Below are 25449 nucleotides of genomic sequence, written 5' to 3'. Positions count from 1 at the left end.
TTCCTCTTTTTGGATCCACCGCGTCACATTGGTTTAAAAACATATTAAATCCTTTACTGGGATCCCAGCAGAGACAGAGGTGGTAGGGACTGTTGCGTTTGTGGGTTTGGGTTTTGTTTTCCTTTTGCGTCTTTGCGGGCTTCCTGAAGGCCAGGAGTGGCTTGTGTTCTGTGGGGAGTTTGCTGTTCATTCACATTCGTGCCCCAGCCCTTTGCTACCGCTCTAGCCTCCTTTCTCTCTGTCTGTCAGGTATGTTTTCTTTCTCTTTTTCTTTTCCTAGTTGCCCCATCAATCAGGCAGATCCAAAGATGGTGTAAACCTGATGGTGAGTAAAGAGCATTAGCAAAAGGAACCCCACAGAGAAGTGGTGGGTCTCTAAAGATCCCTTCTGGCTGCTAAGTCGTGAGATTTTAAGGATTGTGGCTTGGTGTTAAGGACTCTTACAGGCACCCAGGGAGGTGGGAAGAAGGAGTATTAGGATGTCTAGTACAGAAGTGGCAGCACCAGATCCTGCCGAGATCCTATGTGTGAGACTGAGTGATGGTGGAGGAGCTTGCTGGGAGGAGTGTGCCCAGAAGTGCAGGAGCAAGGCCCATGCTGCCGAAGAGAGTGATTTGGGCACTGTATTTTGGTCGAAGGTTAGGTTCTAAATCAGTACTGTTAAAAGATACACTGAGGCATATTTTTAAATATGAATTTATTTGAGGAAAAATCTATTTGAATCTGGCACCCCAAACTAGAAGTGTTTGGGGGTGCTCTGCCAACAGGAGTCGGGGGAAAGACTCTTACAGATAAAGTAAGGAAGCAAAGAAAGGAAATTGTTTGGGGCTTTAGTTTAAAATTGACTTCTGTGAATGATTGTCCATAGGGTTTTTGTAACCTTGAGACATTTACAGGTTCAGATTTTTGGCTTATGTAGGCTGCCATGGTATTAAAGCCACATCAGCCTGATGGCTTCCTTGTTTAATTAATTTAAAGGTATATACATATGCTGCAAATCCACAGTATAGTCAAAGTACTCTTGAAATACCTCAGGTTGACATATTACTGCTTGTTACGTTTAATGTGACCATTTTCTGCCCCCAGTGTTTGTTTTGTCTGTTGAGTTCCATATGTCCTTGGCTTAGGTTTAGGGGTCAAGGTTTATAAAAAGTGCCTTTTAAAACTTCAGAGTCATACTCAGCAGAAAGCTGCTGACAGTATGACATGTGTGCATGCTTTTCCCTTTGTTTCAAAGGCCCTTCTTCTTGTGCTTGACCCGGGCAGTTGTGTGTGTGTCTATTGCATGAGCCAGTCACAGGCAGAGACTGCTCCCCTTCACCACCTAAACTGGCAAAGAATTAGCAGACTCCTCGGCAGAGAATAAGCCCACTATCTCTTGGTTCTGACTAATTGAACTGTTAAATGTGCATTAAACTCAAGTGTCCAAATTCTGCTTTGTCAACAGGTTGCTCGTGGGGGCTCCCCGGGCGGTGGCCCTTCCGCTGCAGAGGGCCAACAGAACAGGAGGCTTGTACGAATGTGACATCACCTCTGAAGGGCCCTGCACTCGGATTGAATTTGATAACAACGGTGTGTTCTTCACTCAGTGTTCACCTGACCATCTCGCCTGTACCCTACTTGCCCTTACCACGAAGAAGGAAAAGGGAGTACATGCGGTTATTTTTGGAGAGAGGGCCTCTTTAATTGCATCAGCCTTGACTGTTTCTTGTTTGCCTGAAGACATTTGCTTTCTAAGTCACCTTGGGATGCACTTTCCTGCTGTCCACCCCAGCCAACCCCGCCTGCTTTCTCAGCTGAGACCGTGTGTTGATGTTGCCACCTAGTGGTGTTTTGTGGTTCTACAGGAGGTGGTAGAAAAATTGTATTCCCAGCTGTAAAGAAAATTGAATGTGCATGTCTTGTACTCAGCAGTCAGAAGCTGTCACTTGCTGTTAAAATATTTGGGAGAAAGGCTATTTTCAGTATCAGATCTCTATGAAATGAGAGCTGGCCGACATGGGTAAATTTTGCCCAACTGTCTCAGAGAGAGGCTTGTTTTGTGAGGATTCTCTATGTTGGGCAGAGCAATTAGTGTACTGAGAAGCTCCAGCCAAACCTAATTTGACATACGTGGTCTAAGTAGATTTTCAGATTCATGTTTATGTTCTTGCATTTTCATCTTTTAGAAATAACTTTTTTTCTTCCTGATTAGAAAATAATATATTGATTGTAGGGAACTTGTGAACAGAATTGACCTTAAAGAAAAAGACAAAAAGCCCACTGTAATCTAGACATAATCACTCTTTATTTAACGTATTGGCATTTTTTCCTTCTGTCTGTTTAAAGTTGTTTAGTTTTCATATTTTTTGTAATCCAGGATTGAAAATAATGCCTGCCTTGCTTCTCACTGAGGAAGGCAGAAAGTTGGGTATAGTGTCTGTCACACAGTGGGTTCAAACTGATACTGACATGAACACGTGGTGGTCTTTGTGGTCTCTTTCTCTCTTTTTGTGGGGAAGGCAATAAAAGCAAAGATATCACTTTCCTTTTTGGCACTGATAGAAAGATACAAAGTGAATCTGAGGCCCTGTCCTCCCATCTCCAGTAAAGAACAGTAAAGAACAGTTCATGCGGTTACGTGCATATTGGCAGTATGCAGAGAAGTGGCCTATTTTGTTGGTTGGGCTAGTAGTTTTGAGCCTAGAAATTGGATTTTCCTGTTGTTGCTGTAGGAAGCATATGTTGAAGGGCAACCTCTTCATCTCGCTATTTTCAAATGCCTTTCTGTACTCAGGACACTGGGGACTGGGGTAAAGGCCCACCAAGTAGAGCTCTGTATTTTATGTGAAGAAATTTATGGAAGATTCCTGCTGATGACCACTTACCCATTTTCTTAAGATGAGAAATAGTTTCTCTGGATTGAGCAACTGAATTACTAAGTAGCAAGAATTCAGGTCAAGGCAATTAGAAGCCATTTCTTGTGTTTGTGTTCATCTATTGGTTCACTGCCTGTTCCAGTCACTTTGAAGCTCTAACTGTGTGTGTGTGTAACGTGTGTTGCTTTCCACAGCTGACCCTTCATCAGAAAGCAAGGAAGATCAGTGGATGGGGGTCACCGTGCAGAGCCAAGGTCCAGGGGGCAAAGTTGTGGTAAGTGTACAGAAGTGTGTCATTCCACCATGTCTGAGTGCCTGTTAGCGTGCCAGCACCTTACAGCAGTGAACAAAACAGGCAGAGCTCCAGCCCACATAGAGGGTACATTCTAGAAAACGAACTGCTTTAAAGCAGGATTTGATGTCAAGAAGAAATCAAAAGATTAGTTTCCCTGTGATTCCTGATACACTTTGAAGCAGCCATACAACTTGCTTTTCTTCAGAACTTTCAGACTAAAAAACTTACTAATAAACCTTCATTGAATATCCTTAAGTATTTTTAACCTGTGTTATGTGGAGGGTTAGCCGATATCCTGTGAAATTACAGAGATTATTTGATCTCTTCTTGTAGTATAATTCTGCCTTTTAAAATAAACTTAATTTTCAGAGTTTAGAGTATAAATCAGGACTGATTATAAGGTAATAGTATGTGTAAAAGGAAAATGTCTTTGTGTTATCTGTGTTTGCGTGATCTCTTTGGAAATATGTCCATATTCTTCCCTTTGGTACAAAATTACTTATTTTCTCAAACATACTGATGTGAAAATTTATATAGCCATTTTCAGTTAGTAAATGAAATATTTTCCATTGTTTATGTGACAAGTTAATTGACAAATAAAGTTGCCTGTGGGTTATAGATGGGCATTTAATATTTGAATTTGACCATTATTCTCTGGATGAGAATAAGACAGAAATCTTAGTTTCTGTATGCTAGTTTCTTAAGTGCCACTTGGGGGAAGATTTGGTGATTTTGGATCCAACCCCAGGATGAGGACATATTTAATATCCCACTTAGTATTAACCTCTTTATTATTGACAATTTTATCAATTTGTAATGAAAAACAAAGGTTCATAGACCTGAAGGGGCTACTTTATTCCATCTGTTTGCAGACATGTGCTCATCGATATGAGAAAAGGCAACATGTTAATACAAAGCAGGAATCCCGAGACATTTTTGGAAGGTGTTACGTCCTGAGTCAGAATCTCAGGATTGAAGATGACATGGATGGAGGAGATTGGAGTTTTTGTGATGGCCGACTGAGAGGCCATGAAAAATTTGGTTCTTGCCAGCAAGGTGTAGCAGCTACTTTTACTAAAGACTTTCATTACATTGTGTTTGGAGCCCCAGGCACTTACAACTGGAAAGGTATGACGTGTGTGTTTATGGAAAAAGAAATTCACATAACTACATAATTTCTATTATATACACAATGATTTAGTACATTTTAAGTTAAAACAATGTATTATAAGCATTTGTATATTATAGAAGCAGGGTAGGATATTAAAATCTCTAAGTTACATGATTTTTAAGAACAGTGGTAGAAATGTATGTTTAAATGTTTTTTCTCTCTACCAGTAATTTACATTAATACAAGTAGTTGACTTTTTGTCTCTAAGAATATAGTAATTAATATTAGTAGTTTTAACTGTCCTATATTTGCCTGTTTCATGACGTGGAGAGTTTTAATTTTAGGGTAGTGATCTGAAAATGAGCAGAATTAAATGGTGTTATGCACATATAGACAATTCTTTTATTATATGTTAAAAGGCCATGTTTAGCTATCAAAGCAGTAAAATTAGAAAAGCAGATGACAAATAAGGGCATTTGAGATGGCAATTGTAGATAGCTTGTGGGAAAGTTGTTTAATTACTATTGTGATGCTGGTAAAACAGAGAGGGAGGGAGGGAGGAGAATGGCCCATAGTTCTGACTGATCAGCTTGGTCAGTTCTTGTAATAAACTTTAACTCCTTTAAAGAAACTTAGCAGGTTTAGAAAACCTCTGAGTTTAATAGACAATTAACCTAACTCTAATCCATAATGAAGATCAATGCATCTGATTTGGAAATAAAAGTCTGCCTTTTTTGTATGACATACAATAAATACTATGTCATAACATTTTCATTGGTAAGGAAAACTTAGGAAAATTTACCCCTTTTCATTAAAATATTTCCAAATTAATTCCTATTAGAAGTGACCCTTGGGAACACCTCCCTCTGCATGTCGTCATAGGAACTGTGGGAGTTCCTTCCTCTGGCTGCCCACCCCTGAATGGCCCACAGAGCAGTATTTGTCAGGTTATTTTGATCTGTAACACACTGAATTTAGAAAGAATTTTATTTTAGCAAGAATAGATGCCATATGTAATAAAACAAAACAACAAAAGCATCCATCAATTATGTATGTTTTAGTGTGAAACATGTCTTACCTGCTTTATAAACCTGATCTTAAAGTGTTACCATTTTTCAAGTCGTACAGTGGGCTTACTGTATGAAATCTTCTCTTCTTAGTTATTGTGAAAATTTTAAAAGGTGAAATCTTAGTAAAAGTGATTTGAAGATCAAAATGTTAATTTCACTTTTATACTAAGAAGGTAAATTGATTTAGGATAACACATATCAGTTATATGATTTTAAAAATTATTTTCTGTAGGTTTAGTTAACCAAGTAAACATTTCATTTTCCATCTAGGTCCATGGTATTATATAGATAATTCATGAAAATACATGGAGCATTGTTTTTTTAATCATTAAAACAAATTTCTTTGACATAAAAATTTATATGAACATGATTTTTTAACTTAATTACCTCAGAAGTCACCTCTTTCCTCCGCTTTTTCTTCCCCCAGACCTTCCTGTCCTTAGTGATGGCATGAGGAAGGTTTAGTAGGAACCATCTGTTTTGTTTTGCTTCATCTTCATTCTCTTGTTTTTACCATTTCATTCCTTTAGGGATTGTTCGCGTAGAGCAAAAGAATAATACTTTTTTTGACATGAACATCTTTGAAGATGGGCCTTATGAAGTCGGGGGAGAGAGCGACCATGACGAAAGTCTAGTCCCCGTGCCTGCCAACAGTTACTTAGGTAGGAGTGGGGGCGGCCGCCGCGCCTCCCGCCCGGGGCCCCGGACCTCCGCCGAGATGGGCCGGTGGGCCGGGGACCTGTGGCCGCGCTCGCTGCCATGGAAGGCTTGGCAGTCCTGAGGCTGCCGGACTGATGCTCGCGGCCCTGCCTTCTGCCCGCGAGGAAGGAGGGAGCCCACTGTCCCCTGAGACTGCCCGTCTTCCACGTGGACGTCTGTGTCCTAAACGAGTTCGGCCTCCGTAACCTGACAGGCCACTCATGCAGCTGTGAAAACACAGTGCGCTGAGCTGCCTTCTCTCCGCCTTCAGGGCCTCCTTCTGGAGATGCTCTTGTGCGCTGCGTCCATGAAGGTGCTTACGTGGCCGGTTAAGGCCTCCAGGCCCCTCCTTTGTGGTCGCCGTTCTCCACGGGTCGGCCCTACTCCTGGATTTGGGCCCCCGGGTCACAGGGCCCCCGGTGGCACGGCCGCTTGCCAGCTGAGACTGAGTAGGACCGCTAACGCAGCTTTAAGGACATCCAGATCGCGTCTGAGTGCCAGCTCCTTAACTCCTAAGGCTTGTTTGCACATTACTAATGGTGTCCTAAATTATTCGTGTGCATTACGGTAATTACACAAAGGCTTTTAAAAGCTTTAATTCTTGGTATGAGTTGACATAAAGAATAATTACTTGCATTTCTTGGGAAAAAATGTAAAAAATCTCCTAAACCTGTTTAGGGACCTGTTTTTTCTAACCATATGCTAGAGATATTACTGGAATAATGGAAGGTACAAAAGGTAAAAAGAGGCATAGATATAAGAATAATTCTACATCGCATGTAAGTAAACATATTCTGAAACAACAAATAATGTGTATGAAAGGCACTGTTAATTAAAAACTTGTCAGACCCTTCCCCGTCCCCAAATTTAACCCTGACGTGAAGGCAGAGGAGCGAGAAGACAAGTCATACATCCTACTTGTGAAGCCGCCGCAGGGCCAGGGGGGTCACACCCCCCACGTAACTGCTGCCCTGGTCTTGTGTGAGCCTCCCAACAATATTATAAAACAAGCATCATTGCCCCTCTTTTGCTGATGACAGGCAAATGATTTAGGGGGATTAATTGCCTACTCCCAGGTCACACAATTAATAATCTCCCAGTCAAGGGAAGAAGTTCTGGTGGAAGTGGCCAGGGCGGGGTGGGAGGCACTGGGTGTGTGGCTGCTGCGGTATCAGGAGGGGAACACAGCGCCGAGCAGTTGGCAGTCTCAATTATTAAATACGGTTTTTCAAAGTAAAATCCTTTTCAAGGTAAATATTGTCAACAAGCCAGTATTTTATTTGAATATATTTAAGCAACCTCTCTTCAAATGGATTATTTAGGGGTTACTTATGATGAGAAGTATTTGATGTTAGTGGTTCTGGTCAAGAAACTAACACTTTGGTATTTAAGGTGATGCCTATGGAGTTTATAAACATAGTTGCTATCGAATCATTAACAAATAGTATATATTTTTTGTTAAACACATTTGTACTTTTAGACAGATTTCTTCAAAAGTGTGTGGATTCCTAAGAAAGTCAAGTTCGTATTGTTACATTTTTGTTGTCTATGCTGCCCATGCTGCCATTTCAAAACACCAGTGGGTTTTAGCAATAAAATGACCTGCTTCAAGTTTTGGAGCTGGCAGAGAGGGAGGGTGGCTTGCTGGCTGCCGTGGTGGCCTCGTCATCCAGAGAGAATGACTGTAGCCGTGGTGCCTCTTACCAAGCGTAATTGCTTTTTCTTCAATCTCTTCCATCCCGTGCATGTGTACAGGCCTGCTGTTTGTGACCAGCATTTCCTATACAGATCCCGATCAGTTTGTTTATAAAACACAGCCTCCCAGGGAGCAGCCCGACACATCCCCTGATGTGATGATGAATAGCTACCTAGGTTTGTGACCTCTGAGATGACAAATAAATTGTCTTGCTCATGGTCATTTAAAAATTTTTTTTGATCCATACAGAGCATAAATCTTTTTATTTTCTATTTCATTTCAAGTGAAGCACACATAAAAAGCCTGCCATGGATGAGGCTCTGCTGCCAGAAGGCATTCAGAGCTGGATTCGATTATATCACCCTGTTCTAGACTTACAGCTCATCGTGTTTTTCAGCTCATTTCACAATTTGAGAACTGCAACAATAGTGGTGAAGCTTTTCATAAATAAAACCCAATAAAAAGGGTGAACTTACACCATTCTGCGCTTGCCTTGCCTTTATATAGCAAGCTTTGCTCAATTTGAATGGTTTTGATGTGGGCATTTATATTTGCTTACCACCAGATCTCAGTATTTGTAATCTGACACCATGCTTTATAATAGGTGTTCCAACATTTTCTGCCCTCTGAACAAGTATGTAATTGATATTGGTGACAACTTGCTCACCTCTATTGTTTATACTAGGTTATCAAATACTGTATCTCATTATTCATGGTTTTGTATGCATGTTTTTGCTGAGAATGAAGTGCCCATATGGTGATGCTGTCTGTGGTATGTTAATGATGTTAGCATTTGTTCTTGCCTGATTACCAAGGAGACTGGTAAATATGGGAGTGACTAATCATTACATTATAGCAGAACCCTAAAAAACAGGCACTCAGGTGTGCTATGTCAGGGTGTATCTTTGTGTATATTTCCCCGTGATACTTCAGTGTCTAGCTTGGTCTCTTTTTATCACAGTTCTAGTATTAAAATGGAGTTTGAACTGGTTCTTAAGGTGCATGAATGCTTTGTGATTTAAGTTACACAAATGCTAAACAGTATAGGTGCTCTTCTGTAAAAGTCTTAATCTATTTCCACAGAAATGTATTTTTTATATTTCTACAAAAGCAATGAAATGGCCCACTTCTTTGGACTTGGGTCAAACCCAGTAGCACTGTAACTCTTTAATATTATAAATCTGATAGTTGGGACAGAGGGTCAGAAGGAGAGGGGGTGGAAGCAAAAGGAAAGGAGAGAGATGGAGTCACCAGTGTTAGATACCTCCTGAAATACAGGGTTGATGTAAACTGTGTTCTGTTTTTCTAGGCTTTTCTTTGGACTCAGGAAAAGGTATTGTTTCCAAAGATGACATCACCTTTGTGTCTGGTGCCCCGAGAGCCAATCACAGTGGAGCTGTGGTTTTATTCAGAAGAGACATGAAGTCTGCACACCTCGTCCCTGAACACATATTTGAAGGGGAAGGGCTGGCATCTTCATTTGGCTATGATGTTGCAGTGGTGGACCTTAACAAAGATGGGTAAGAGCGTTTTAGGTGATTTTATATTTCAAAGAAATCATTGCTGCTTTGATTTTTGTAGGTCTTGAGAAGAGCCATTCTTTCAGGTTAGTTGATTCAAAGAATATTTTTGCTGCCAGATCTTTACTATCCTATCACATCTTCATCACTTGTATTTTGGCAGCAGACATTCATTACCCTTCTCAGGGTGTAGGATTACATTTCAGTTTTCATATTTTACTCATGTCTTGGGATCATGGGTCCATGAGAATGAAAATTTGGGAAAAAAAATTAACACAAAAAATGACACCTACATGGTTCTGTTCTTTGTTTCTTAAGAGGCTGTTGGAGCATCCAAGATGTCCTTTTGAAAGTAGGGATTGGTGACAAAGTCCTTGCATGAATCCCTGGATGGTGGTACCAGTTTGGGGTGGGGATAGCGTCTTCACTGGGAGTCTCTCTGCATTGTTATTCTAGCTTGAGGAACTGGCCTCAAGTTCTTACCTGTGATATGTTTCTTTGGGTATTTATTACAGGCTATCTTGGTTTTTTAAAAATGTTTTAATTGATGAGATATAAATTCCAGATTTGAGGTCCTTTCTGTTTTATCTCTGTGTCTTACTACCAGGGCTGGTGGTATTCTTCCTGAGCTGACTGGTATTTTAGCTGGTGGCTCAGTTTTCTCCCTCATTGTGTTTTTAGGTGGCAAGATATAGTTATTGGAGCCCCACAGTATTTTGATAGAAATGGAGAAGTTGGAGGTGCAGTGTATGTCTACCTTAACCAGCGAGGCAGATGGAATAATGTCAAACCAATTCGTCTTAATGGAACCAAAGATTCTATGTTTGGTGTTGCAGTAAAAAATATTGGAGATCTTAATCAAGATGGCTACCCAGGTAGGTAATGGATTGTGAAATGGTTGTAATTTTTATAGGTAATTTGATTGTCTAAGATAATTGACCACTATGGCATCTTATTTTAAAACATTGTGTTGGAATGTATTTAACATGTAATGTTTGTCGACATGTGATATTATCAACAGATATTGCAGTTGGAGCGCCCTATGATGGTAAAGGAAAGGTTTTCATCTATCATGGATCTGCGAATGGAATAAATACCAAACCAACTCAGGTAACCCGATAACCTGGATTTCTATAATAAGGGTCTCAGCTTTTTGCCATGTAATAGAATACTGAGGTATATGTGAATTTTCATGTTGATCATGTTTTACTTGCAAATTGTTTGAATTTTGTTTTTTTAATATTTATTTATAATTTGGTTTATTTATAAATGAACTCTTAAACTTCAGTTCAAAAGAAACTTGTGTGTCCTTTTCAAAAATAGAAGAGAAGCTCATTTTGGTGGCCCAGTGTCCATTCTGATACCCTGTTCATTTCAGGTTCTTGAGGATAGCAAGTCAAATTATTTTGGATATTCAATTGCTGGAAATATGGACCTTGATAGAAATTCCTACCCTGATGTTGCTGTTGGTTCCCTCTCAGATTCAGTGACTATCTTCAGGTATATTATCTCGGACTTCACTCAATCAGATTACACTAAAATTTTGACCTCTTGAATTAAAATTTGTAACATATACTTCAGAGGAAAAGGCTTGTTTGAATTTTGAAGGTTTTTCTTTTGAGAGTAGTGTAACAATGTAATAAAAACCTATTTTGTAAAATTGTATTTTGAACTGAGAAAAAGGTCAGAATTGGTGAAAATTTTTACTTCGTAAAAATATTAAAACCTTATATTTTCATAAAAACTGAAACACATAATATTTGACAGTAAAGAATATAAAGAAGGAAATAAAAATGCCCTATATTTTACTGTCCATTATTAAACTCGAAAATTTTGGTTTATATCCTTCTAGTCTCTTATTTTCTGAGAATATGTACATATGTTTAACAAAATTAAGATTATAATGTACATGTTGTTTCGTAACCTGCTTTTGTCAGTTTGTAACGCCAAGGGCACTTTGTGCATGTGAGTTTCTGACACACAGTGGGGCTTTGCCATTGAGTACCGTTCTGAAGTGACGTGAATGGCGGCCTCTGAGGCCCCCACGACTAGGGCATAGTTAATTTACAGTGTCATTGGATGTTCATGTTACTTTCCAAGTTGTTTTTTTTCCATGGTACGCCAGGCTGTGGCAAACATCCATACTTTGTTCGTGTTCTGGATCATTTCCTTATGATAAATTCCTAAAAGTTGAAGTTGCCGAGTTGAAGGGCATATGTTTTTTAAGACTTACTTTAATTCAGGTTCACCAAAATGACCTCCAGAAAGGCTGTAACAGTTGCCTACCATCTGTGTTTTCAAATCTCCTTTTCCCAGTGATTTCATCATTGCTTTAAAAGTTGTCTTTTAAAAGAAATTTTAAAAGTAGCACCTTCTTGTAGAAATAAATAAATAAATAAATAATACCAAATTGGAGAAAGTGCAAGTTCCCCAATATTCCTATGCACTTCCAAAAAACAACTTTTAATAGTTTTGAGTATTTCTCTACTTCTAGGGTGTCATCAAAAGGCCATAGCTGTTCTCTAATCAGACCCTTAACAATGTAATCTCTTGAGTTGTCTCTCCTTGTCAGTGCTGTACAGTATAAATCAATCTTATTCTTCTTAACAACTTAATAGTATTTCATTATATGAATTTAATTATTCCTCAGTTGATGGAATTAATAGAAAGGCTCTGACCTTGAGCTATTATAAATAATGTATCTATGTAATAGGGTTGTTATTTTTGTCTTAAGAGACATGCCTAGAAATAGAATTCTTGGGATACAGGTTTACGCATTTTTTTTATTAATACATAATACAGAAAAGTTGTAATACAGAAAAGTTGTAACAGTTTATACTCATAGCAGCAGCCTATGCAAATGCCTGCTTTCTTACCCCCTTACCAACAATGAACATGATGAATCTAATTTATGCCCACATGCAAAGAAATCAGCATTTCTTTGATTGCTAGTGAGAAGGAACCATTTATTTTGTTTTTAACAATTTGGCCATAATCAGTATTATCTTAAAGAATATTTTTAAAGAAATGGGCAATAATGTATAGTGAAACCTTAATGAAAAGAGAAAGTGTGTATGTGTGCACACAGTGCCATCATTACCCTGTACATTTCCAGAAGGGTGCCAGGTGTAGATGTAGCCGCAATATTTAATATATAATCCTAAGCAAAACCCCTGGGGATAAGAAACCAATAGACTAGGTTTATAGCATTATGAAGAGAATGCTATAAAAATTAGAATATAGGGTATGTGTGTGTGTGTGTGTGTGTGTGTAATATATGCAATTTAGCATAGAATACTATAGAAAAAGTTGCTTTTTAATGGAAACCTTGCTGAAATAGTTGGTTTTATATATACTCTACCTTCTAAAGACATTGAATATTTTTAGGTTAATCCTATATGATTGTAATATATGCAATTTAGCATAGAATACTATAGAAAAAGTTCTCTGGATAAGTCATTAATGTGACATCTAAGAATCACAGAAGTTACAGATGGCAAAGTAGGAGGTGTGAAATAAATAGAGAAGACTATGTCTGAGATGTGAGTGAGGCTAAGAAGATAAAGTGCAGTCTACTAAAAACATGTGTCTGATTGGGGAAGGGTAGTGGTCAGGGCGATATGGATAGGTCAGCCATGGTTTGTGGTTGGCGATCTCATCAGCCCCAGGAACCTCCCGTCCTTCCAGCTGTTGCCCTGGGGAGTGGTGTCAACTGTGTGCCTCCAAGGCTTTATAAAGTCAGTCTTAGTTCCTTAAAGCTGTCTGTTCATATCTGAGTTTACACACGTGTCTCTCAGGTATGACGTTCCAGTCAAAGCCTTGGTAATATAACCAGTGTTTTTAATTGGTCCTCTTACAAGCAAAGCATTCAGTCTGCATTCTGTCTGGTGACTCTCAATTACTGCCTCTGTATGCCTGTTTCTCTCTGTTCGTATAGGATTAACCTAAAAATATTCAATGTCTTTAGAAGGTAGAAGAGTATATATAAAAACCATTCAACTATTTCAGCAAAGTTTCCATCAAAAAGCAATTTGAACTTCTGGTCCTAATTTGAGGTGTGGTCCTCAGGTATCATGAAGACTTGACATCCTGTACCAAAATTTGGTTACAAAGTCTTTCCCAGCAGATAATCTATTTTTAGTCAGTTAAATATTTGCTTTTGTATGTAATTGACATTTTAATAAACTTTTCTGTTCTTACAAGTAGGTTTACTATGAACCCTGTAAACATGTTCCTTCTTCCCTAATAGATAGTACTGTAAGATAAATTTTAGCCGAAATAAGCAGGTGAAGAGAGGCAACAAAGGGCCAGGTAGTTTATTTGAGTGCAACTCCCGGGTGATGTTCCGCGGTCTGGGTGTTACAGGTCGGGGAAGTCACACCCTGTCAGGGAGGTGGGGGCTTATAAGGGATTAGGAGGGGGAGGAGTGGGCAAGCTATCCTAGGGGGCGTGGAGAGGTATGATTGGCTAAAGGTGACATAATAGACAACTAGAAACTTTTTTCCTTCCAAGAGGGAGGAGGCTGACATCTGGGTCTTAGTTGGCACATCAGAAGGATGGAATTCAGGAAGAGCTGTCCCCTTTCCATATAAGGAACAGACCTTGGGGTCTGGTCTGTTCTCCCCCTATGGCATCTCTCTGTTCTGTTTGCATGTCCTTGTTTTTCCTTCCTCCAGCCTAATATTCCAGCCTTTTGGTCATAATGGGCGATGACTTGATCTGGCTACTTCCAGCTGACCAGGGGCATCGGGGTTTGAGGCTGGTATTAGGCCGAAGGAGGGGGTTCAGTGGGAAGAGGTGCATAATGTTGAAGAAACATCTGGTTGGTGGCGACCCGGGTCTTCTAGGTTAGCTGCTGTTGGAGGAACCTGAGGACACAAGGAGCAACTAAGAGTAAACTACAAACTGTTATTAAGGGGCTCAGTAGGGGCATTAGCCAGGCCATTATGGGGGACTGTAATTCTGGATTGAGTTTACATCTCAATGACTAGTATTGGGGTTTAGTATAGATAAGACTGCATTATTGAAATAATACTTGTCTCTAAAATTACCCTCGTTTTTATTAGAAGTAGCTAGATTAAGAAAATAATTAACAGTTGGCTTGATTATTTGCATAAGTGTAGCAAGAAGAGCAATTGATTATATAGGCTCTTTGAAATATGCTTTGCTGGAACTTTTTATAAGGAATTTCAGTTTGGACTTTTAAAGACTTCTTGAGGTCAGAAAGCCAAGCCAGACTTGCCATCAGGTTGTGCCTGCAGTACCTGTAGATTTGGGTGAATTTCTCTCTTCTCTGAGGTTTCCAAAACATTCTTGAGGTTCCTGCATCTGCCTGGCAGTGACCTTCCTTACTCACCTGGTAAGGCTGCTGGGAACTCTGTAAGCAAGGTACCAGGCCAGTTCTTTTAAGGGGCTTTGTTGGCTTTATAAAGTCAGTCTTAGTTCCTTAAAGCTGCCTGTTCATATCTGAGTTTACACACGTGTCTCTCAGGTATGACGTTCCAGTCAAAGCCTTGGTAATATAACCAGTGTTTTTAATTGGTCCTCTTACAAGGAAAGCAGATTCTTATTGAACTTGTGCAAATAAACATACTGCCATGAAATATAAAAATAGTCACTGAAAGTTTTTAAATTCTGGAGGGATCAGGTAGAGAGAAAGATAAAGTTTCAATTCTGCTTATAAAGGCAGTCATTTACTAAACTGTTGTCAGTTTAAGAGAAAAAGCTTAAAACACTTTATCAACAACATTTGAAACAAAAAACCACAAAATCATCTTTATTTTACTTAATTTTATGTAACTAATACCTGTTCTGCTGAAATCTAGTCCTTTACTAGCTTAAGAGTAATAAAACAGTGACTATAAATAATAAAAGACTTACAAATGACAATGGTTAAAGATTTGACGAGAGCTTACTGTAAGACAGTTGACATAAGGAAATTCTGATATTTCTGTAACACAAAACATTTAGTAACAAAGTTTAGCATTATTCTTTTTGACAGTGCTTTCTAGGTAATTAAGCAGGTAATTATATATCAGATAAATTAGCTAAATTAGCCACATACTTTCTCCAATGAGAAAAAGTTCTTCTGACATGTTCCAGGGGCCCTCTGGAAAATATCAGAGTTAACTAGAGGTAAAAGCACCTTTTGAATTTGATTTTGGGAAGCTGTTAAAAGTTTTAAGGCACTTGCTTAAATAGGATTATAGGTTGCTATGAAGCAATACTTATCTATTTAACCAGAATGACAACAAAATACCTCAAAGGCAAATAAAAAAGGTTACACAGTTGTTAGCAAACTTTAGCTTTTAGTCCTTTTAACATTAAGATCTCATTTTCTTAAATACTCTGACAACTCATTGAGACTTTAAGCATGAGAAACTGCTTTGATAAAACAATTAGAGAACTTTTTGCAATTTTTCAATATTAATAGCAGACTAACAGTTAAGAAAACTTTGTCTTTTTAACTGAAAACAAAATTCTAATTTTGCTGTGTACTGTATACCGAGACTCATTTGCTTTTATTTTATGTAGCATGACCATATTAAATTCTTCTACAAACTTACTACAACGTTTTTTACATTTAGATTTCTCCCTCTAAATAAATAGCTGTACTTTAGAACAAAGTTACTTTCTTTTATCAAAAGACACATTATTTAGCATGCAGAAATCTTTTCCTTATTACTTTAAGTAGTTTTAATTAGAACTTAAAACTATTAGGTACCTTAATTTTTAGTGAACACTGAGAAGTAGGCTATTATAAACTGTTATACTAGCATTCTTTGGATTGACAAATTTATGAACATTTTATAATTTCTGTTAAGTATGAGCTTTACAACACAATCTCTCACTAAGCACAAAGTATATCTTTTTAACTTAGCAAAACTTTAAGGTTTTAGGTTACCACAAAGATTTCTAGGCTGTAGATAGGTATACACACTGTAACACACAATTAAAAAGGTGTTCACTTGCCACACTTATTTAGTTCACTCATACGAATGAGTGACATTCTATGCTAGATTACTTACAAGACCTTTACTGAATATTAGACAAAGCCAAGCCTTTAAGCATTTTATTCTTAAAAGATTTAGCAGATAACATCAACTTAAATGACCTTAGGTAAACTTAGGCAGCTGATAACTACAAGGACATGCCCGCCTCAGCTAAATCCAAATTAGCATTAATGCTTAACATTTTTTATCAGATTTTCTGGAAGTTTTAGAATGCCTAATTTTCACAAGCGCTTGTTTTTTAAATCAATTTTTATTAATACCATCCAGAGGTAGGAAAATATTTTTCATCTACACACCTAGACACACAAACATACAAACTGAGACACAACGACTACAGTCAGCAACATTTTTTACACAAAAACATATACACAGACAGACAAACCGATAAAAAGACTTAAGTCACTGATATCTAACTGCTTTCCTTCTCTGAGCATGTTCCGGTAGGGGAAGAGGGCAGTGAAGGCGGAAGGAGAGGGGGAGGGGGTGGTGCAGCCACCGGAAGAGGAGAACAGGACGACAGCATAGTTGAGAATGTAGGACTTTAAGACAGCGGCGACACGTGTGAAGACAAGGGACTTAAAGATGGTGGTGGAGAGAGGGGGAGGGGATTGCGAGCTGAGGGAGGTGGGAGATCAAGGTCCTCTGGTGAATCTGAAAAGGAAGAAGGACTGAGCAGAGTAAGAGGCTGACAATCTTTAACTGGAGATCCATAAAGGTCTGGATGGGAGTGCAAAGTCCAAAAAGCCTGGACATATGGGATTTCACTCTACTTTCCGCTCCAGTGGCAATAATTAATTAAGGTGGTGAGGAGGCCAAAATGTAAAGTTCCCTCAGGGGGCCAGCGAGATTGATTGTCCAAGGGATACTGAGGCCTGGCCTCAGAGCAAAGAAAGACTAGCTTCTATTTGCAAATTTCTTGGGACAAATATAGAGCAGCCAAATTAGAAATGAGACACCGCAGCGGGGTCTGAGCCTCTGCTTTTGAGGGCTGGTTCCCCATGTCTGTGCCACTCCCCAACTAATCCCACTGAGAGGAGCGCCCAGCATCCCAAGCGCACCAAGTCAGGGGAGATGGCCTGGGTGAGGGATGTCTCTCCCACCGCAGGGCCAGGGGCGGGTATCCCGGATGCCCACAGATGTCCTGGGACCTGGGGTAGGGACGTATCCCCTACCACAGGGCTAGGGGCAGGACGGATGCCCTCAGACATCCTGGGGCCTGGGGTAGGGATATCTCCTGTACTGCAGGGCCAGGGACAGGCCAGATGCCTGCAGAGGGTGGGCCAAATGCCCCACCTGGATGTACATACAATTTCTAACGGACCAGATGAAATGGAGTTAGGGAGGGAAACAGACCAGGGGAAACTGAGGGACTCACCGGAAAATAGTCCATGCAGCAGAGAGCAGGCTGAGGTCCTGGGTCGGGGAAGGAGGGGGTGGGGCCGCTGGTGGCCGGTCGGGGCTCTGCGCTCACGCTCCTTCCCGGGATTTCGGTACCAAATGTAAGATAAATTTTAGCCGAAATAAGCAGGCAAAGAGAGGCAACAAAGTGCCAGGTAGTTTATTTGAGTGCAACTCCCGGGTGATGTTCTGCGGTCTGGGTATTACAGGTCGGGGAAGTCACACCCGGTCAGGGAGGTGGGGGCTTATAAGGGATTAGGAGGGGGAGAAGTGGGCAAGCTATCCTAGGGGGTGTATGATTGGTATCCTAGAGGTATGATTGGCTAAAGGTGACATAATAGACAACTAGAAACTTTTTTTCCTTCCAAGAGGGAGGAGGCTGACATCCAGGTCTTAGTTGGCACATCAGAAGGATGGAATTCAGGAAGAGCTGTCCCCTTTCCATATAAGGCACAGACCTTGGGGTCTGGTCTGTTCTCCCCCTATGACATCTCTCTGTTCTGTTTGCATGTCCTTGTTTTTTTTCTTCCTCCAGCCTAACAAGTACAAAAGTAAATTTCAAAATCCTTTGATAAACAAGAGAACTGTCTTGTTTTACAAATAAGGAGATGGAGGCTTGGGACTAACTTGAACTTTTGAGGCTGGATCCTATGAGGATCCCAATTACAGTCATGGGCATTTTTTCTACTAAAGCAAGCTAGTTTATCAGGGTATTTAGTAAAAATGCCAATTAAACACAAGTCAACAGAGCCAGTAAGATTTGCTTTATATGTTATGACACATATTTCATGATTCATATATGTGCTTCAAAATTGTATGTATGCTGTATGTTTAAAAAACAGAAAAATAGGTTTGGGGCAGAAGTGTGTGTTAAAATATTTCCTTTTGCAATTGTGCCACATTAAAACCTTAATACTATGATATGTAAAAACACTCTAGCTTTAGCAATTGGTTTTGAAATATTTGTGAGCTTTGGCCTTTTAAATATGCTCTCAAAACTTTAGGAATGTTATCTAGTTAGTATCTCAGGAACTAGCAGCTGTCTAAATTGTAGAATAACAATATAAAGCTGAACATTTGAGATAAAAGGACATTAAGAGATGGGGAATGTGGGCAGCCTCGGCCCTTTTCTTGGCTCCTACGTCCCCCACGGAAGTACTGGTGCCCTCCCTAGCCTTCTGACAGACTGATGCCAGAGGGCTGAGCTAGCTGTCTGGGATTTGGAATGTATTTTCCTATCAAATCACTGTTCTCCAGGGTGGCTGCTTTCACCGCAAGCCTCCCACAGTCAGTCTGACGGAATCTGTGCATCAAGGAGACCCCGGAGGCCACACTGAGTTCTGGCTGGGGAGAGGCGCACAACCTCCTCATGCCGTCGGGTCCCTGGCCACTGCCTCCCAGGCCTGGGGCTTCCGGCGGGCACAGGCTGGTGGTGACCCTGCTGGCTGTGGGGAGTAGGGGAGAATAGGTAGGGAGAGAAGGGCTAACAGAGTGGGATTCTAGCTTGAGTGTTCACGAGGTTGGGTTTGGCAGAGCAGAGGCAGGAAAGGTTAAGGGATTCGTGTGTTTGCTTCCAGAGAGGTTTTGAGGGAGAGAAGTTGTAGGCATTTCTGGTAGCAGGAGGTCAAAGACTTCAGGTTGGGGATGGGAGGTTCCGAGGGAGGATAAGGGCGGGCAGGTGTTTGTGAGATGGAGACCTGTCGGTTGAGGATTACTTGTGTGCTAGAATTACATGTATGTAGAGACCCTGGCAGTGAGCACCACAGTTGTTCCATGTGTGTCAGTGTGACCTTTTTGGAGAGTATTTAGGCAAGATCACTCATAGTTAAATATGCACATACTCTGAAAAATTCTGCTAGAGGTTTATCGTACAGTAAATTCAAATGTGTACACATTTGATGCATGTACAAGGATGTTTGTCAGAGCTTAAGGTCCAAAAACAACATAAATGTCTACCAATTAGGGACTGGTTAAATAAATGTCACACTGGCACAATGCAGCACCACCAGCTGTGAAAAACAATGACCTAGACTTGTGCACGTAGATATGAGAAGACGTTTGAAACATTAATGAAGGGGAAAAGTAATATGCAGAATAATAAGCATGAAAATCTCCCATTGGAAAGATTATATGTTTTCATGCTTTAGATATTTTAAACAGAACACACAGGCTATACCGTGTGTCTGAAAGGGCATGCAGGGCTGCCTGGGGATTTGGGTAGCAATCAACTTTCACATCTTGCACTTGTTACTCTTTCAATTTAAAAACTCTCAAACTATGAAATATTTTGTGATTTTAAACAATGTTATATTTAAAGTTTTTAAATATCAAATAATCAGGATTTAAATTATACCTGTTAACAGTTATTTAGCTGTGGGGGACCTTTTTTTTCCATGTGGCTATGTGGTTTTTAAAACGTAGTGGGCAGCCGAGGATGCTCTTTAGTATATGAATTCCTCTTATACTCAAGGTAGCAAAAGGCTGAGCTTGTTTTCACTCACTTTTGTTTCCAGATCCCGGCCGGTGATTAACATTCAGAAAACCATCATAGTAACACCTAACAAAATTGATCTCCACCAGAAAACGTTCTGTGGGGCACCTAGTGGGATATGGTGAGAGTCTCTGCTGGATCCCTGTACTCCCTCCGGTCTCTGCTGTATGATGACCCTGTTGCTCAGAGAAGCCACAGGGAAGGTTAAGACAGAAACGGGCAAAGGGAAGAAGAATCTTGTCTCATGAGTATATAATATTTTACTCATCACTGGCAGTGGCGGGATTTCGAGAACTGGGGAACACGTTGGGTTGTTTCTGCTTCAGTATGCGTCTTTTAAGAAATATGTGTTTGATTTTTATATACAGCCTCAAGGTTAAGGCCTGTTTTGAATATACTGCCAAACCCAAGGGTTACAATCCTTCAATAGGTAAGTACCTAGTACATTTAAAAATTACATAATTTCTGTCTGCATGTTGAAAATTCTGCATGAATAACAAAGAAATGAAACTGCAATGGCCAAAATGTGCCCGTAAATTCTTGTTCAAAGAATTAAGTGTATCTGTTACCTTCTCTTTCATCAGGAGGATGGAGCACAGGAGGGAAAAACTCTCAATTTGGTTCCCATCTGAATTTTCCAGAGCAGATGGTTGAGGACACAATGCCTTAGAAAAGTACTCATTTGCCGCCACAACCGCTTCTTCCATTACTGCCTTTGACAGCAGTGTAGAAAATTGGTTTGTGGTTGTAAGGTGGCACATGGTGGGTGGTGGTAGTAGAGGGGTGACTGCAGGGGCGGGAGCACTGCCCAGTTTGTCCCCTCCTTGCCCCTGGCCCCCCTCAGAGGCCTCTGGGGCCCAGAAAGCCCAAGCGGGTCCCCGCGTGCAGGCCCCTGGGGGGATTTGAAGGCTGGCCAGGGCATTCAGAGACTTGGGCTCTGCCTTGGGTTCCAGCTTTGATGCTGATTGGCCCTACAACACAGAGCAAGCCCCTTAACACTTGGGTTTTTATATTCCCATCAGTTAAGAAAACAATTCCTCTACTAGGAATTACCATATAGAGTTGTGGTAGAGATCATATGATAATGTGGGGAAAGCAGTGTGTCATTTATTTGTAAGGCATTCTTCTTCCTGTCTACTCATCCAGACAGGATTTTTGAGAGAGAATGGTGCTCCAACAGTAGTGCTTATCCCCACGGCCACCTCTGGTAGGTTTTAGTGGCAGTCATAACCCTTGCAGGTGTAAGCTGCCTGCTCCAGAGTGATGCCGTGGGCAGAACATCTTTTCCCCAAGAAGGAGGTACAAAGAGTGAGGGTGCTTCTGTGTTGGGCCAGGGCCCCGGTGGCTTGGCATTCTGGTGCGGCACCCCCGCAGTGGAGGCTTTCTGGAAGGATGGGATGGTTCTGTCCTCCTAGTTTTCAGTGTTTGCTCCACCTTGATGCAGTGAGTTCTCTTAAGGTTTCTCCTTGTTGCCTAAAGTATTACTTGGTTTTCTCTATTAAAAAGGCATCCCTTTTAAACATCCCAGAATTGCGTGTCTCCCTTCACCCAGTTAACACTGTCATAGGGCTGTTTATCCCCCAACCTTCCAGATGTAAGCTGTCCTCACGCCGTTTCTTCATCTCCCTGACCTTTTTAGGCTCTTGCTTGGCCATCTGCTGCGTCACGTCCCTGTGGGGTCTGCAGTCTTGCAGGAAGAAGGCTTGGTGTCGGTGTATTAGGCCTCTGTGCTCAGGGTGGGGGGTGGGGGGTGGCCTTACACTCTGCTTTTTGATGTGGCTTGTGTTTTATTGAGTATAGAAAGCCATTGTTTGTGTGACTCAATGACAAGAAAACGTCCTCCATGATTTCTCACCTCTGTTATCCCTTTAGTATCGTTTGTGTGGTTTTTACTCAAATGTAGTGCCTTACATTTGCCTGCTTGGATGGCAGGCCTTGTATCATTGTGTGGACCATTTGGAGGTAGACTAGAGGCAAGGAGAAAGTGATTCTTTGACTAGGCAAGGAGAGGAAATGGGAAAACACTTTTATTCTGTTAGTTTGTCATTTTTCCAACCACTCTCAGTTTGACTGTAAATGTGAAATCTCATCCAAGCGCTCCTTGTCTTCCCCCAAATCAATCATTTATTTAAAATAAATTACTTTTTCTAGCTTCAGTGTGGCATTTGACACCATGTATATTAATTTTATATCCATTAACCAAGTGTTTATTGATAGCCTATTATAGATAGAACTTTTTTCTCTGAATACATTTAGATTAAAAACTTTTTCATTGCTTGTATTTTCATGATATTAGGAAATTTTAAATCAAACACTTCTACAAAATTGCCTAAGTTAATACATCTAAAGTCTGTTCCTGGTGTGTGAGAATGTGAGCTTATTGTTTGACCAGGCTGTTTAACTCAGCAGTCCTCAGATATGGTGTTCCACATATACAGATATTTATAATTGAGCCTTAATTGAGTATTCTACTTGGCTTGCCTCTCAAAAGGTCAGCAAAGGTGGCCTGCAAGGATTTTAAGATGATGTGAACTGTCTGGAGGGTTAGGGAAGGTTAGAGTGGGTTTGGTAGATAAACGGTTTTAATGAGCCCACACCCTCCCCTGCTTTGGCATTTAGGGGCACTCAGCATGTGAGCCTGTCTGACTCATTGTGAAGTTAGCAGGTCACTAATAAATGGATGAAGTCAAGGCTACAGAGGGCCTACAATGGAGGCCCATTCCATTTGGCAGAAATTACAATCAAAACTGTCAGTGTTTCTAAATTTTCATCTTACATATATGAATAGCTATTGTTTCATCATGAGAATAACATCATATCTGTGTGTGTGTGTACAAACATATTTGTGTGTAGTGTGTGTGCTGGTGTGGTACCTGTTATTCCTGCTCCTGTCCATCTATTCTGCAAGTCACATTGTATGAAGTATTGTGCCATTGCTGGGGAGTAAGTGGCAAGTGGATGCATGTGGTCCCTGGCCAGACTTTGCCTGGGGACGATGGTCAGGCAGTTACAGTGCAGTGGGCCAAGTAGTGGCTGAGACATAGAATATTGTCAGGTCTTCCAGGAGGGGCCAGGAAAGGCTTCCTGGAGGAAGTGAAGTCCATGCTGAGATCTGAAGCTGTAGGTTAGCCAGGCCATCAGGGAAGGTGGAAGAGGTGGGGACCCACTGGCAGAGGAAGAGAGCAGCTCACGGCCTAGAGGAAGTGGGAAGCTGACATCTAAGAGGCTTTATAAAGCAGATGTCTTTTGTGTTTCTCACAGAGACTTAGAAGGTGGTGCTGCCTCTTTCCTTCACTGTATGACCCTGCACCAGTCACCCAGCTCTGTGGCTTTCCATTCCCTTATCTGCAAGAAGAGAGTATTAGAAACTCTGGAAAAGTCTCTTAGAAACTCTACTGTGAATATTAGAACATGGATTTTTCACTTTCTGCATGTCTGGGGGTATGTCCCTTGAGGCCTGCCTTCTCTGGCCCTGCACATGCCATGGTTTGCTCCCCTCTGATGGTCAGTGAGTTGATGCATGCATGTGAGTGATTTAAGTACTGGCCTGTAAAGAAACATAGCAGCTACATTCAGCAGAACAGCAAAGAGCGCATTTTGAGGGCAGGAAATGAGATTGTAATCATCCAACCCCTGGCTTGCCTCTGGGCTCCATGGATATAGATGATCACGAGCAGGCTATGCCTTCTAGGGCTTGGGAGGTGAGGAACTCTGGCTGTCGGAGCTCGCTTAGCCAATAAATGGGCCCTTTAGCCACTGGGAGGAATATGTTCTACCTTTGAATTATTATTATTCTAAGTGAGAAGTCTCATTTTATCGTCAAAAGACTCCTCTGTCTCTCATAAATATCATTCCTCTTAGATAACTATCCTTTATTAGTGCTTCTTAAACTTCAGTGTGTCTAAGAACCACTTGATGATCCTGTTAAAATGCAGGTTCTGGTTAAGTAGGTCAGGCTGGGGCCTGAGGTTCTGTATTGCTGACAGACCTCAGGAGACACTGCTGCTGCTGGTCTGGAGGTCTTTTTTCTGAATATCCAGGTGCTAGAGCATTTAAGCCTGGGACTGTTGAATGGGGAAGTGTTTTAGGCTTTTAGTGGGTGTTGAATCCCCTTGTCTTATCTTTAGTCCTGAGTTCTTACAGTTTAGCCAGAGACTGATTCTTATTTTGACTTACTCTCGAGCTCCCCCAGGTGGCCCAATGGAAATTTAACTTTAAAACACTTAACAGTAACAGGCTGGAAAGGACAGCTTGATTTGAAACTTCATAAATCAGTCAAAATTTACATTACAAGGAGATAGGAGGAGAAACAATGGCAGTGGGAAAAACTGTTCTGCAAGGAACTAAGATATTTTAAAAAGGAACTCACCATACTTCTGGCTGACCTGTGCATGAATGTGCTTTAAGTTCATTTGATTTTGTTCATTTTATTTAGCCATTCTGGGCACAGTGGAGGCTGAAAAGGAAAGAAGAAAATCTGGGTTATCATCAAGAGTTCATTTTCGAAACCAAGGTTCTGAGGCCAAGTATACTCAAGAGCTAACTCTGAATATGCAGCAGCAGAAGGCATGCATGGAGGAAATGCTCTGGCTACAGGTGAGGGCTGCAGACAAGTCAAAGCAGTTTTTTAAAGGGAACCCAAAGTTAGGTGTTATGGTGGCATATGTAGATTCCTGAAATTTATACAAGCAACCCATTTTTCAATACAAAATAAAAAATTCTCTTGGAGTTCCCCAATAGCATTTATACCATGCTTAACTATCTCTACATACTTTTCAGGAAAATATCAGAGATAAACTGCGTCCCATTCCCATAACTGCTTCAGCAGAGATCCGAGAGCCTAACACTCGGAGGCGAGTGAATTCACTTCCAGAAGTTCTTCCAATTCTGAATGCAAATGAACCCAAGACAGTACATATGGATGTGAGTCTTTCTGTGTTTTACCAAAGCTTTTGTTATATTATTCTGCTAAATCAAGTGTCTTTGAAGGCAACAAAACTTATGATTTGCTTTAAAAAGGCCATTCCTCTGTATTAAATATATTTCCATATTCTTCACTAATTTGGGAGATGTGTCCCAAATTAGCGAGGAATATGGAAATATAGGGAATACGATTTGGAGCCAGAAAGTGTTTTTCCTCATAGTTTTTGGCCACTGCAACGTATTGAAACTATAATTAGTAGAACTTACTATCCTTACATCAAGTTTCTCCTATAGCTGTATATAGAAAGAACACATTGTCTTTTACCATTGAGAACATTAAAATGTAGGAAACAAACTGTTAGTTTGATCATTAAA

General features: G+C 40.6%; 1 protein-coding gene across 3 annotated transcripts in view; it reads left to right on the top strand.

The window, feature by feature from the left end:
• Nucleotides 1–25449, top strand: part of ITGA6 (integrin subunit alpha 6) — an 83938-nt gene that overhangs the window by 33603 nt on the left and 24886 nt on the right. For 2 of the 3 annotated variants that reach the window (XM_037012466.2, XM_037012467.2), the window contains exons 2-13: nt 1448–1572; nt 3053–3132; nt 4026–4281; nt 5865–5996; nt 9039–9249; nt 9931–10124; nt 10271–10359; nt 10628–10749; nt 20174–20272; nt 20520–20581; nt 24587–24747; nt 24931–25074. In XM_037012466.2, the coding sequence (XP_036868361.1) occupies nt 1448–1572; nt 3053–3132; nt 4026–4281; nt 5865–5996; nt 9039–9249; nt 9931–10124; nt 10271–10359; nt 10628–10749; nt 20174–20272; nt 20520–20581; nt 24587–24747; nt 24931–25074 (1675 nt within the window). Of the gene's footprint in view, nt 1–1447; nt 1573–3052; nt 3133–4025; nt 4282–5864; nt 5997–7788; nt 7906–9038; nt 9250–9930; nt 10125–10270; nt 10360–10627; nt 10750–20173; nt 20273–20519; nt 20582–24586; nt 24748–24930; nt 25075–25449 lie in introns of all 3 variants that reach the window. The other variant, XM_073218697.1, reaches the window with a different exon arrangement.

This window comes from Manis javanica, chromosome 12 (genome assembly GCF_040802235.1).
Source record: "Manis javanica isolate MJ-LG chromosome 12, MJ_LKY, whole genome shotgun sequence".
Classification (NCBI taxonomy): domain Eukaryota; kingdom Metazoa; phylum Chordata; class Mammalia; order Pholidota; family Manidae; genus Manis; species Manis javanica.
This window is presented reverse-complemented; position numbering and strand designations above follow the sequence as displayed.